This window comes from Lissotriton vulgaris, chromosome 5 (assembly GCF_964263255.1).
Source record: "Lissotriton vulgaris chromosome 5, aLisVul1.2, whole genome shotgun sequence".
Classification (NCBI taxonomy): domain Eukaryota; kingdom Metazoa; phylum Chordata; class Amphibia; order Caudata; family Salamandridae; genus Lissotriton; species Lissotriton vulgaris.
In genome coordinates, this window is record NC_141693.1 from 1479636611 (window position 1) to 1479649573 (window position 12963).

The 12963-nt window shown below is 44.8% G+C and overlaps 1 protein-coding gene across 2 annotated transcripts in view; it reads left to right on the plus strand.

Annotated features, from left to right (window-relative positions):
• The window catches only part of DSTYK (dual serine/threonine and tyrosine protein kinase), a 422611-nt gene that overhangs the window by 331099 nt on the left and 78549 nt on the right, over nt 1-12963 (plus strand). For both annotated transcript variants that reach the window (XM_086923449.1, XM_086923448.1), the window contains exons 7-8: nt 6140-6269; nt 7265-7421. In XM_086923449.1, the coding sequence (XP_086779575.1) occupies nt 6140-6269; nt 7265-7421 (287 nt within the window). The remainder of the gene's footprint in view (nt 1-6139; nt 6270-7264; nt 7422-12963) is intronic.

Consider the following 12963-nt stretch of genomic DNA (forward strand, 5'->3'; position numbering starts at 1 on the left):
GGTCTGACCATTGCCGTACAATCACCTTTTCAATTATATTTCCTAATAAAAACTTGGAGATTGGTCTAAAAATTTGCAAAGGCTGTTTATGTTGAGGTTTTTTTGAGAATGGGAGATATTTGACCACATCTGATTACCTCTGGGGCGGTGCCTTTTTAGGTGGAGCCTCAGCAGCGAATGCGCTGCTGCAAGGCATGCAGTATTGGAGTATGGCTATGAAACCCCTCCCACTCTCCGCCCATATTTTTAATTGGCTTGTGTCATTGTTTCTTCTTAAACGCTGGCTTCAGAGTAGTTATTAGGGTTGATATTCCCGACTTGGTACCACCTTGTGTGCATTTGATACCTCCCATAACGACTGGACCTTTTACTTGTCTTGTTACACGGTCTGCTTTATCTTGGCTGTGAGCACTATTTTGTTATCAGCGTGGTCCGCTTTAAGTATAACTGGCCGCGCATACTTATTTTTTTGTTTTACTAGCGCCCATGCAGTGCTTTCACATTTATGGAGGCAGCGCCCCTTTCTTTGGAACAAGCCACGTATAAAGAAAGGGGTGTGGCCTCCATGAATGTGAAAGGGCCTCATGGGCACTAGTAATTTGCAGTACAATAGGTCTCGCATTCGCGAGAGTTTAAGCTATTGCATTGCCAATAGCTCAAACTTGTGTAAATGCAAGACCTATTGCATTGCAAGTGCTTGTTTGAGAGGCAATACTTTTCGAAAGGAGGAGAGGGGCAGTGTCCACAGCTAGTGTTTTGGTTAGATATGCACGCATAGGGTCTTCTGAAAGGTTGAAGGGATTTATTGAGAAGATAATTTTGATGGGCATGTCAAAATCTAGAGGAATAAAAGACAAATTATTAGTGATTGATTTACTCAGAATAATAGGGACTGTAATAGTTTGTGAAAGTTTAATCTGGTCTTAGATTATCTTTTTGTAGTTTTTATTTAAGCAAAAGGTGTGCTTTGCAAGTAACTCTAAATGTACTATTTTGGTTGACATGTTTGGTTTGAAAGAGTTTTTGTTCATTTGGTTTCGTCGTTGATTAAGTTTTTATTTTCAGCAGTTCTAGTTTGCCCTGAAGATGAAGTCTTTGCCTGTTCCTATGTTTTCTAAGGTGGTGGGAGGGGCTGGATTTTTGTAGTTACTCTAGTATTTCTCATGTTTTCTAATGGGATTCTTGCTGGCATTTGATAAACTGGAATATCCGGGAAAGTGAGGTTTGGTAGTGAATGATTTTAGTCTTTGGGATACCTTGGTTTAGTCTGTGTAGGGAGTCGGTAGTGAGCAGTGGGGTTGTTGGTGGAGAGCGGTCTGGGAATGCATCTATGAATGGGTTTTTAAGGAGTGTAACTATGTTTTTACCAGCTTGGTGTTGCAGCGCGGCTTACAGAGTCAGTGGTCAGTCATCCGTGAGTGGGCTAAAAGTATGTAAACGTCTATCAAGAGGATGATCCTGGAGCACACCCTGAGTAATGGAATATCCTTCAGGAATCTGGTGGCAGTGCTTATATTGTGATGGACACTAACCTCTAGGGAGTAGGACGCCATCTAGATGGATTGACAGAATTGCAACTCAATCAATAGACAGCCATGTTGTACACCCACAAACAGAGAAACAATATCCTGCCTCTCTCCAGTTAAGACCACGTACTGTGATCATGGACTCATAAATACAGCTGGCATAAAAGTTACCTTGAGGGTAAAAGGACACCCCAGTCAATATAGTAAATAGGATGAAGTAATCGCATGAGAACCAGTTAAAAGTGGGAAATGCCGACCAAAGACAGTTTTTTGCAACTATACAAAAAAGCAATGGCAAGACTGGTCATTAATGTTCCTTATATTAGGCTATCTGTTTAACCGCTTCGCCGCGGCGGCTTTTCCCGCTGTGCGCGGCATTTTTAAAAATCCCGCGTAACGTGACAAAGCCAGCTCGTCATCCGCGCAGCGCAGGTAACACCCATGACGAGCTGGCTTTGTCATCCGCGGGGAAGGGGTTAAAGAAATGTCGAGTAGCTGTGGTCTGTATACTGTATGATCCGCAGTCATTTAGAAAAGGCAAAATACACAATAGTCCATGATTATTCTTACTTGAATATTGGCCAAACATCCTTAGTTCATAAAACTATAATAGTCCAGTCCTTTGCATTCCACTGCTGGTGTTTTTGAATTTACGCTCTTCACTGCAGTCCATCATCCCTAAACTTAGTCGCATGACTGCTCAGAATCAAGTGTTTGGTCATTTTGCCCTGTGTGGCGACAGTAAGGCTATCTTGAGCAAGCAAAGCAATAACTACAAGAAAAAAGTAGAAACGTTTTATTGTCTGGCTCCATTTCAAGGTAATGCATTCCTAGATCCTACAAAAAACATTTTGCCATGATACTTGTAGAATTGGCAGTAGCTGATCTTGAACATCTACCTTTTTCACTTGTTCTGGTAGCCAAAGTCAAATATGAGATGGATGGAGGACCCTATTTGTTCATGATACTTTTATTAAAACACTTTCTGAAACCGCCTCTTTGAACATTTCCTCCTGTTAGATGACAAGTTCTGAAACGTTCTTGTGAGTTTAATAAATGTGGAAAATGTATTTCCTATGGCATGAAGGTTGCTTTCCTCTTGACATTTAAATAACAAGACAAGTAAGCAAAACAATTGCCCTTTTGCTATAAACTATACTGTTCCACAGACGGATGACATTAACACAACTTAGGTTCCCACCCAACATTGTGGGACGGACCCAACCTGTGTCTTTATCAGAGTTTTCCAATTTCTCAATTTGTGCCTGAAAAATAGTTGTACAAACTTGGCACAAGCGTTCTATTATGGGGCTAGAGCTAGATTCTTTGTGACACTTAAATACTGCTGTAAAAATGGGCAGGTAATTTGAAGGCACGGCATTGCCAGATGGTGGTGATGTGCAGAAGACACTGATACTTGCTAGTCTGCAGGTCCGTCCCGGGAAATGTTGTGGATCAATCAACCTGATCAAAGGTGGCAATACTAGCTGTGTTTGAAAATGAATATCTTCACGAGGTCTGTTAAACAGCAATTTGAGGAACAGCCACATTTTTCGATACTATTGCAACTTGGATTCTGATTAGAGGGCTCTGTTGAATATTTTTGGGTACATCTACAACTTAGTCATTTTTCTTTTTGGAGGGTGACCTGGTACATGATCTACATTACCTTGGGACGTTTGAACAGTATTTTAGGTGTCTTGGAATTGATTTCACACTTATGTTTACTTTTCATGGTCGCCTGGTTCTCTGGTTTAACCCCTTGGGCGTGGGCGCGATTCTGCGCCTGTGCGGCACCTCTGAAGAGTGGGCGGGTTCATGACTGCCCCCGGCCGTCATCAGCACACGAGCACCGTGATGCATGACGGCTGGGGGCCGTCATCAGCATGGAAAGGGTTAATAAGTGAATATTATTGTTATCATATCCAAGTGAACAGTGAGGGTTTAACTCTAGCTAAGGCTCTGTTGCTAAGGTACTGCTCTAGTATTGTGGGAGAAGCCTATATCCTGCATACCGTAGGAGCGTCGCATAACTGATATCTATAGGTATGGGTGTGTGTGTCTGTGTTTGTGTATGTATGTGTGTGTGTATATATATATATATATATATATATATATATATATATATATATATATACATACACACACACACGTGTGTGTGTGTGTGTGTGTGTAGTTATAGTTGAGATCAGAACCGCAGGCAGGGTATGCAGGGCGAGGGTGCTGCTTTGATGATTGTGTGACTACAAGCGCCCCTTCCCTCCAGTGTTGAGCTCATGACGTCTGAATTAGGCAAAAAGGGGGGACAACAAGCGCAGCTCCCTGGATTTTTTCTGATTGGAGCACCTGGGTGGGCCAGGTCCTGGGGGCATTTTTTTCTTCTTCAATAAGTAGGGTCCCACTTCCTAAGGCTCTGTGAGCCCTGGGGACCACTACCTCCCCAGATGCTGAGGGTGCTTGGGGCAAATAACCCCTTAAGTTACCACCAGTAAGATTTTGAGTCCTAGTTTTCAGAAGTGGATTTCCAATTATAGGTATGTATGCATAATCCTAAATTAGATAAGCAGGGCAAACATAGATTTGTTTTGCTGGATTGCTGAGAGCTTATCGGAGGCCCTACCCCCTTTATCCACCACTGTACAGACCAATGCAGCCACTCAGAAACACACTTACTAACCCACCCACTCTCCTAGCTATTTAGCCACTCACACACCATCTCAAAGTTTACAGATTAGAGTTAGGAAATAAAGTGTTAAAAAAAGTTGAGATTCACTGGAAAAACCAAAGGTTACAGGGACGTTCTAGTTGGGCTCCGATGTCACTCATACAAAACCATAGTAAATCAGCAGTTCTGGTTACCTGGACGAATTAGAACTTACTCCCCCATCAAAGCACTGCTTATGATCGCACATATTACATCATTCACGACCTGGTCAGTGGCATCACTGATGACATCATGGATCATATCCTTCACAGATCCACTCACACAACCACTCCCCCTCAACATCTCCTCATCTCATACACCCACTCGCTCATCCATAGAGCTACTCACACCCACTCAGTCATTTCTGTAGGCACTCACACAGCCACTCACTCACCTACTTGTTCAACCATACAAGCAACTGCACAACAATTTTCTTAAGCATCCAACCTCTGAACACAGCCATATACTCATCCATGCCGACGTTCTCACAAACATCACTCTCCCGTACAGCAATTTCTACAGCAACTCACTTAACCAAACACCCACTGAAACAGCCAAACTCTCACCCATACAACCATTCACTCACCCTTTCGCTCAACCATTTAGCCACTCATACACCTACTCATAAAGCCACCTATACAGCCACTCACCCACCTTTACAACCACTCAGTCACTTGCACACCTACAGTCACTCACACACCTACTCACTCACACACCTACTCACTCACACACCTACTCACTCACAAATACAGCTACTCACATGCAAACTGCTAACCCATACAGCTACTCACACACCAACTTATTCACCTATACAGCTACTGACACACCCACTTAGTCAACCTTGCAGCTACTCATACACCCACTTATTCAACCTTACAGCTATTCACACACACCCACTTATTCACCAATACAGGTACTCGGACACCAACTTGCATACCTATACTGCTGCTCACACACCCACTCACATGTATACAGTCACTCACGTAATGCATTTTAGAAATATATCACTTAGTAGTACACAAAGTATACTAATCTAACTTTTGTGGCCCCTTGGTAATATTTTTAGCACCCCTAAACTTTTAAAACCACTAACAATCAAGATCATGTCATCTGTGATGTCAATGACCATCATGAGAGATGTGAGGTATATAAGCAGTTCATTGCGGGGGACGTAAGTTATAGTTCGCTCAGGTAACTGTAGCTGCTGAATTTCTATATTTTTGTTCGAGTGACTTCTGATCTTAGCTATAATGTCCCCGTAACCTTTATAATATACCCATTCACAGATCCAAACAAAGGGGTTACACAGACAGCTGTATGCAAGTTGCATCTTTGATTGGCCTAATCATTAAGATGCATTTTGAGATATATGGTACAGCTAGCTGTGGACACTGTTTCCCTCTTCACTTGGGGTGACTCATTCAGAAATCAAGAGGTGATGGAATGCTGGTTTTAATCTCAATCACTGTCAATCAAGGGTTGCATTTAAGTGCTTCCGTAGCGTACACCTGTACACCTGGCCAAAACACAACCGGATTTTGAGTCCTAGTTTTCAGAAGTGGATTTCCAATTATAGGTATGTATGCATAATCCTAAATTAGATAAGCAGGGCAAACATAGATTTGTTTTCCCACCAGTTCAAACTAGTAGTGTTTATTATATTGTTTGTGTTTGTTTCTGGCTTGACCGTTGTATGCTTCTTGTGTTCAGTCTCCTTGATATGAAGAGAAAATTAAAAAAGACGCCACCATTGTTTGAGCAGAACAGTGTACATTAAGTGGTGTCTCTAGTGTGAGAGGGGTGGTTGGCAAGGTTACCAATGTATACCCGGGGATTTTGAAGGTTACAGGTGAAGATTTTTGACAGTTCTCTAACTGTTCCTACATATTTTGTTTTTGCTTTAATGCAGCTTGAAGCTGGGCACTCTGGCAGGCTAGAGCGAACTGAAGACCTGTGGCTCAAAGTGCGCAAGGACCATGCCCCACGGCTGGCACGTCTTTCCCTGGAGAGCGGATCACTACAAGATGTGCTCCTCTATAGTAAGAACTGACATTAGTGGGTGGGGAATTCAGAGCACCTATTAAAAAGAAAGTATGAAATGTTTATATTGGTTGAGAAAGCACTCTTGAAGCGCCTCTTGGAAAGGGGTGGTGGGGGCTTAGACTCAAAAACAGATGGTGACCAAGTTATAATACATCTAGCAAATTGTAGATCCTGTGGTGGCTAGGACAAGAGGGGTGGCAGCTGAGCTAGAGGTTTGTGCATTGATAGTTTGCCTCCAATGTTTTGAGGATGTGTGATGGATTGAAATATAGTGATCAATATTGAGATCAAAGGGGTAAATTAGGAGTTAGTGATAAGATTGCAAGGGAGCCGAGCTAGTTGGAGTGGAATGTGTACAAGGGGTCACACATTTTCACTTGAACATACATCTTCCTGAGAAAATGTAAAGGATCTGGAGTCAAGGGTTCATGGTGGAAATGCGCATGAGGGGCAAGTGCTCAGTGGTAAAAAACACTGGCGCTCTCACAGGTTACCAAATATGGGCTCTATGTATTTGACTTCGAGCACTGCCATGGGAAATTGTTTGGTCAGTAATGTTGATTGATTTTTAAGCAGATCTTCATAGAGCCTTTTTTTGTTGTGAAAGCATGTATGATGAAAGCAGTTGAGCTGAACAGAGCTTTATAAATCTTGAAAACAAGCCTCTTTCCAAAACGCCATACTATGTACCCCGACATGAAATATTTTCCTCAGTTGATGTTATCCTACTACCCATAACCATCCTTTTTTGCATTGAACACTTTTTAAAGAATCCTATTTCTTTTTTTTTTTTTTTTTTTTTTTTTTTTTTTTTTGTACATTGGCCGACACCAGCTACCCCCTACATGGCAATGACAACAGCGTAATTGTTGAGGTGCTAGAATTGAGAATGTTTCTAGATGGAATTGCTTTTTTCCACTAGGTTTTCACTTTGCAAGGTCTGATCAACAGGTACCCTCTGAAATTATAACCTCTTCTCCTCCTCATTCAGAAAAGCCAAAACTGGGCAGAGAGCTGGGCAGAGGACAGTATGGCGTGGTGTACCTCTGTGACAGCTGGGCCAACCACTACCCCTGCGCACTCAAGTCTGTCGTCCCACCCGATGATAAGCACTGGAATGACCTAGCACTGGAATTTCACTACATGAGGTGGGCATTATACATAACAGAATGTGTACTTGTTGAGCACATTATTCTCATCCAATAGCTCTTGTGCCGGTGTTGACAGGCCAATCTTTTGTGCCAGCCTGGACCTACATCCCTCCTTTATTTACTAGCCCATGCTTATGCCAGGCTGCCCTTCACAGACACGTGCCTGAGTATGAAGAGTCCAGCCTGGCTTGGCTTCTGAGCTGCTGAACGTTTATTCCGCCTCATTCTCGGAGCATGATTTATCAATGAGTCCTGTTACCCGGATAATTTTGTCAGACAAGGTTCTACAAATGGATGATGTGCAATGTATATTGCAGAAAGGTCAAGGTGCTAATGTATGTTCATATGTATAGAAAACTGTTTACCGTTAGATGACACCGCTGTGGATCAGGTTTTGAGTGCAGGTGGTACTCAGGAGAGTAGTCTGACTTCAAGAGATTTTCATAATAGGAGGCAGGTATTTCTCAAGGGCAATAAAGTATGATTGCCATAGGTGAGACCGGCCAGATTTCCATGGCAATGTGCCTTATTCAAGTCTGTTCCAGCCCCCCTTTCCAGTCTCTTTCAAACGTTGACTCATTAAAATGCTGTTAAAAATGGAGCAAACTGGGGGAGGAGCCGAGACGGCGGCCAAGATGGCCGCATAGAAGCCCGGCTCCGCCGATCGCCTTACCTCCCGCACTATCCTGGCACCCATCCTGCGTCCTGATAGCGGCCCGCACTGATGAGTGCTTACGGAACCCGGCAGTGTTTCTCCGGTTCGAGATCGGTCTTCCACGGCCGAGGTACACCGTCTCCAATTTCCCGGCCTTCGCATTGTGTGCGCCGGGACCTCGAGTGACTCAGCAGCCGGAGTACAAGTGAACAACATCGGCCCCGGCCGGCCGTCTTTACCCGGTGAGTCGGATCGGGTTCGCTCTTGGCCGGGACCGGAGATTGCCGATTGAGGTCCGGCGCTGGTGCCCCTCGGGCTGCTCGACAACGGCTTTCGTTGGAGCCTGTTTTGCCTGTTTACTCGGCGTGCCTGCCTGCCGGCCGTTTCAGCCCCGACCTGCTTCGGATACTGTCGGCGGCCGGCGGGTCTCCCCGCATCGCTGCTTTTGGGGAACTTTTGGACACGCCTGGGGTTGTGTGCTTGCTAGCATTGTGTTTCCCTGGGAGCAAGGTGCACGCTGCACACTGCTATGCACACCGGCGGAGTGGATATGGACTTTACAAGGCGAGATGTCCTGCTGGCCCTTACAGACCTGCACTTTGCTCTGAGCAGTGGATGGACAAGTGTAGCTTCTCTACGGGTGTCGGTGAGTGGTGCAACAACGGATGGCTATGATGCCGAGCCGGAGCCTGTCCTTTCCCGGTCTGTCAGCGATGGGGACCCTCTAACGTGTGCACGACTGGACAACGATCTTGGTGGGATTTGTGGCCGAACTGCTCTGTTTGCTGATGTCTATGCTTTCTGGCTGTCTGCCCACATTCCTGATTCACATCGCCTGCCTTCCTCGATCGCTAGAGCGCTATGGAGTTGCTTTGCTGTGTGGACTTTTCCGCCCTGTTTTGCTGCTGCATTGGTTACAAAAGGGACTGCAGACTCATGGACTTTGTTTTTTCCCGATGCACAATGCCTTGCTGCTTTGGTTCGTACCGGCCAAGGCTGAGCTCAGATTTGTTTGCTTATTGGGTGTTTCTGGTGCTGGATGACAACATTGCTTACGACGGTGACTTGGGGTGATTGGGACGATTTTGTATTGTTGCTTGCCCTCCATTTTGGTGGGTCCACTTGGGTCCTTCAGGATGGGCGGGGGGGGGCGTGTCAGGGGCCGGTGCTTGGGCCCTCCTCCTATTTTCCCTTCTTTGGGGTTTCTTGGGACGACAGGCATGCCTATGGGGGGGGGGGGGCGTGGCCTTCCGCTGCATGCAGGGTGGGGGTGGGATGTGCTCTTTGTGTCTTCTTTGTCTCTATGGCCCGCTCTTTCCTTTTTCTTTTTCCTTCTTGTTCTTCTTGGTATATTCCTCCTCTTTCTAATTTCTTATAGTTGGAGTCTGGGGTGTGGGATCCATGGGTGTAACATTGTTAGTGTCCCTTCATGTTAGAATATCCTGTTGACATTGCTTGCTTCGGGGTTGGGTCACCGCTGATGGTGGGGTTGCTCTTGTTTTACCTACCGTTTGTTCTCCCATTGGTGCTCTCAATTGAAGGCTGCTATCCTCGTACGTAAATAACTTGAAACTGGTATTGTGATATTGCCTTTCGTATAATCCTTCAGCTTTATTATAAATTGGAATCCTCTTATGTCCTGCTACACTGTGGGTAATTTTTGTCGCTAATTTTGCTTAATATTGTCAGTCGGGTCCGCCTACGCAGCGTAACTATCCTAAGGTGCGCGATGTTTTTGGATCTGTTGATAATGTATGATGGCCCCTTGGCCTTTCATTGTTTTGCACACGATGTAATCCTGAGGTTTCCTAATAAAAATTTATATAAAAAAAAATGGAGCAAACTTCTCAGCTGAACTGATTTTTTGCGGAGCTTATTGTGAGCAGGTTTTGCAGGGGTCATCAGCAGGTTGCCTTTGAGACCTGCTAGCATATGAGGTGCAGGACACTACGCAGCCATTTCAAATTGTCCACTAGGTAGCATGATCGACCTCTGTAGGGGTTTCCCACCTGCTGAGAATAAACCATGAGCTTTTTTTAATGGGGAAGCTCATTAAATTCAACATTAGAACTTCTCTGCACATATGCTACACCCAGGCGCACCTTAACAGGCAAATAAACCTCAACCCCGTGCTAAGCAATGCCTAGATATAAACTTGCCTTAAAAAAAAACTTGTGGCCCTGTAAAATAGTCCACGCTTCTTATTATATGAATCAAAGTAACGCAGCCAAAAAAATGCTCTTTGCAGACTCTTTTTAAGGTGACGAGCAAACTCTTCGATCATAATAAAACCTCCCACTCCGAGAACTGTGGCAATTAAAGTGCGAGGATTTTTTTTTTTTGTAAAAAAGAAAGTTGCAGATATTCAGATGACATTAAATAAAGGAGAGAAAGGCCATTCTCCGCCAAACAGTAAACCAAGAAAGCTGGCTAATAAAGATTGATCGGACCAAGAACGATCAAGCAAAGGAGGTAACCTGAGGTTGTGGAATGCATTGGATTTGTGCCATTGTTGTCATTATGGCAAAGACAATGCAGAAGCATGACAAAAGACAGAAGATGCCTTCACATCCTATTCAGGATTTAGGAAAGGACTTTTGATGCAAAATGTAGGTACGGTCCTTCCCTAAAAGGTCCTAGAAAAATAGTTTGGTCTTTTAGCACTTATTCGAATTATATGCAACCTGCTGGTCCCAAAACGGGTACAGCCTTTCTACGTGCAGAGGAGTGGTATGGTAGCTAGTTTAAAATGCGTAAAGTTTAAGTATTAGCATTGTGTCAAACCAACAGACTGAAGTATTGCCTAGCACAATGCTACTCCACCTTGGAATAAAGATAGTCTGTCTAGACGGGTCTTAACCAGCAGCTTACTGACTGCGAACAAATCGTACAGCAGCAAGTGCCTGCCACGGACTTAGATAAATGTCTCGAGTTAGGGAATCGTAGCACCTTTACTTCGCACTACAAAGCCAGGTAGCCGGGGAACGCCGCCTATATAAGCAGATATGTTTATGTGCTATTTACTACATTACCAGTGTTGATTGGAGTGGTGGGGAAGGAAGGGGAGACTTTGCAAGTCTTGTGTGTCATAATGACCATTAATCAACTATGGCAACAACAAAAAAACGCACCACACTGCATCTATGGGTTATGCTGTGTAATTTTTAACCGTATGAAAAACGTTAAACATTGGTTTAATCCGGAAACAATAGGCTAAATTCAAAAGGAGAAATGTTAATCTGTAAAGTTACTGCCACAAGCAAACTGAGCCAGTAAGCAGTCTTCCTCATTAATCCTGTACTTCTGCAATTTCCTCGAATTAAAGATCGGATTCAGTTACTAACTGGTGAACGCACGTTTACTAGTACAGTTTTCACGAGTAGCATGGTCTACTTAGCCACCTTTATTTTGACTTGCACGCGTCTATTTAAATACACAATCTATTATGAAGGCTGTATGCAGATAGGTATTGAACGCAGGCAACTGGAACACGTTTGAGTCAACGAAATGCAAGAATAAAAGTTCTCCCAAACGTGCCGCTGAGGCTTTGCTTGCAACATTTGCCCATGTTGACATCCTCGGAGCCTCTCGAGGTTGATCACTTTATTTACGTTGGGTAGCAGTATTTACTGAATATTTAAGATATTAGCAATGTGACTAAGAAAACAGAGGTACCCCTGCAGTACTAGCTCTGAGCATTCCTCAAAATATCAAAGCTATAACACGCTGTTAGCTCTAACAAAAGCTTGCTGTGAGTCTGTAACGTGGGCTAGAAGGAGACTTGGACGAAAGTTGTGGCTTGTTTATCAAGTTCTATTTATTTGTACTCCTGACACCAAACGGAAACAAGGAATTCTCAGAGAACCCGGTATGACATAGTCTATACACAGTCTTTATCCAAGGGGGTTGTGGCATTTGTAGTCAACGGTTTCTTTCACAGGTCGGGGAAGTGCATAGGGGTATCGTCTGCTGGTCCGGGTCTTGTTGTGCTCCAAATCGAGGTAGGCCAAAAGAAAGAAAGAAAGAAAAGAACCATCAGGAAGGTATTCTCCTTCCATACTATGTCGGCGGATGCAGGGGGGAAAGTGAAGGGAGGTCACCACCGTCACCACTGTGTAGCGCGCTTTACGGCCGTAACGAGTTTTCTATGCTTCCTCACTCGTACCTCCCCTAGCCTTCCCCGGCACCCAGGCCCCTCCCGGCAATAACCCGAGGCGCCCCGTACCTTGTGAAGCCACGACCCTTCTCCTGGGCAGCGGCGGGCTTCAGCGTAGTGCCAGCTAGGGTCTGGCTGCCCTTCTCCTCGTTCGTGCTCTCGTCCTGCTCCGAAGGCTTTCCGGCAACGGCTGGCTCCGTCCTCTCCTCTGGCGCGTTGTTCCACGGCGGCACCTCAAAGGTCGTTACCAACGTCTGTTCCTCCCAGGCAGGTCCCGACGAACGACTGTCTTTTTCTCGGCGTCTTCCTTTTGTAGAAACCCTGTACCACGTGATCCGATCAGCTGACCAGCCCCGGTAGAAGAGTTAAAGGGGCAGTACTCGTTCTGAAAACATAGAACAGGAGAACAGTGAGGGGAAAAGCGCCCGGACTGGGCATCCACAGAGTCCATGTCCTCACACAGACACATAGAGCAGTCTGACTCCAAGCTTCACTGGTATCTGAAGAACTACAAGGAGATAGACCGTTCACAGCTTCTGTGGGACAGGTTGGGGTGGTGTACGTCGAGCAATGAAAATAAAGTCACCGATCTGGAGGACTATGGGGTGTTGTTCTAACCCAGCAGTGTTCATCATAATCGTTTAGGAAGAAAGATATTGTGGTCCTCTTCCACTTAACACTTCTGCCAACCACCAAGACAGCCAACAAGCCCTAGTACCATATTAAAC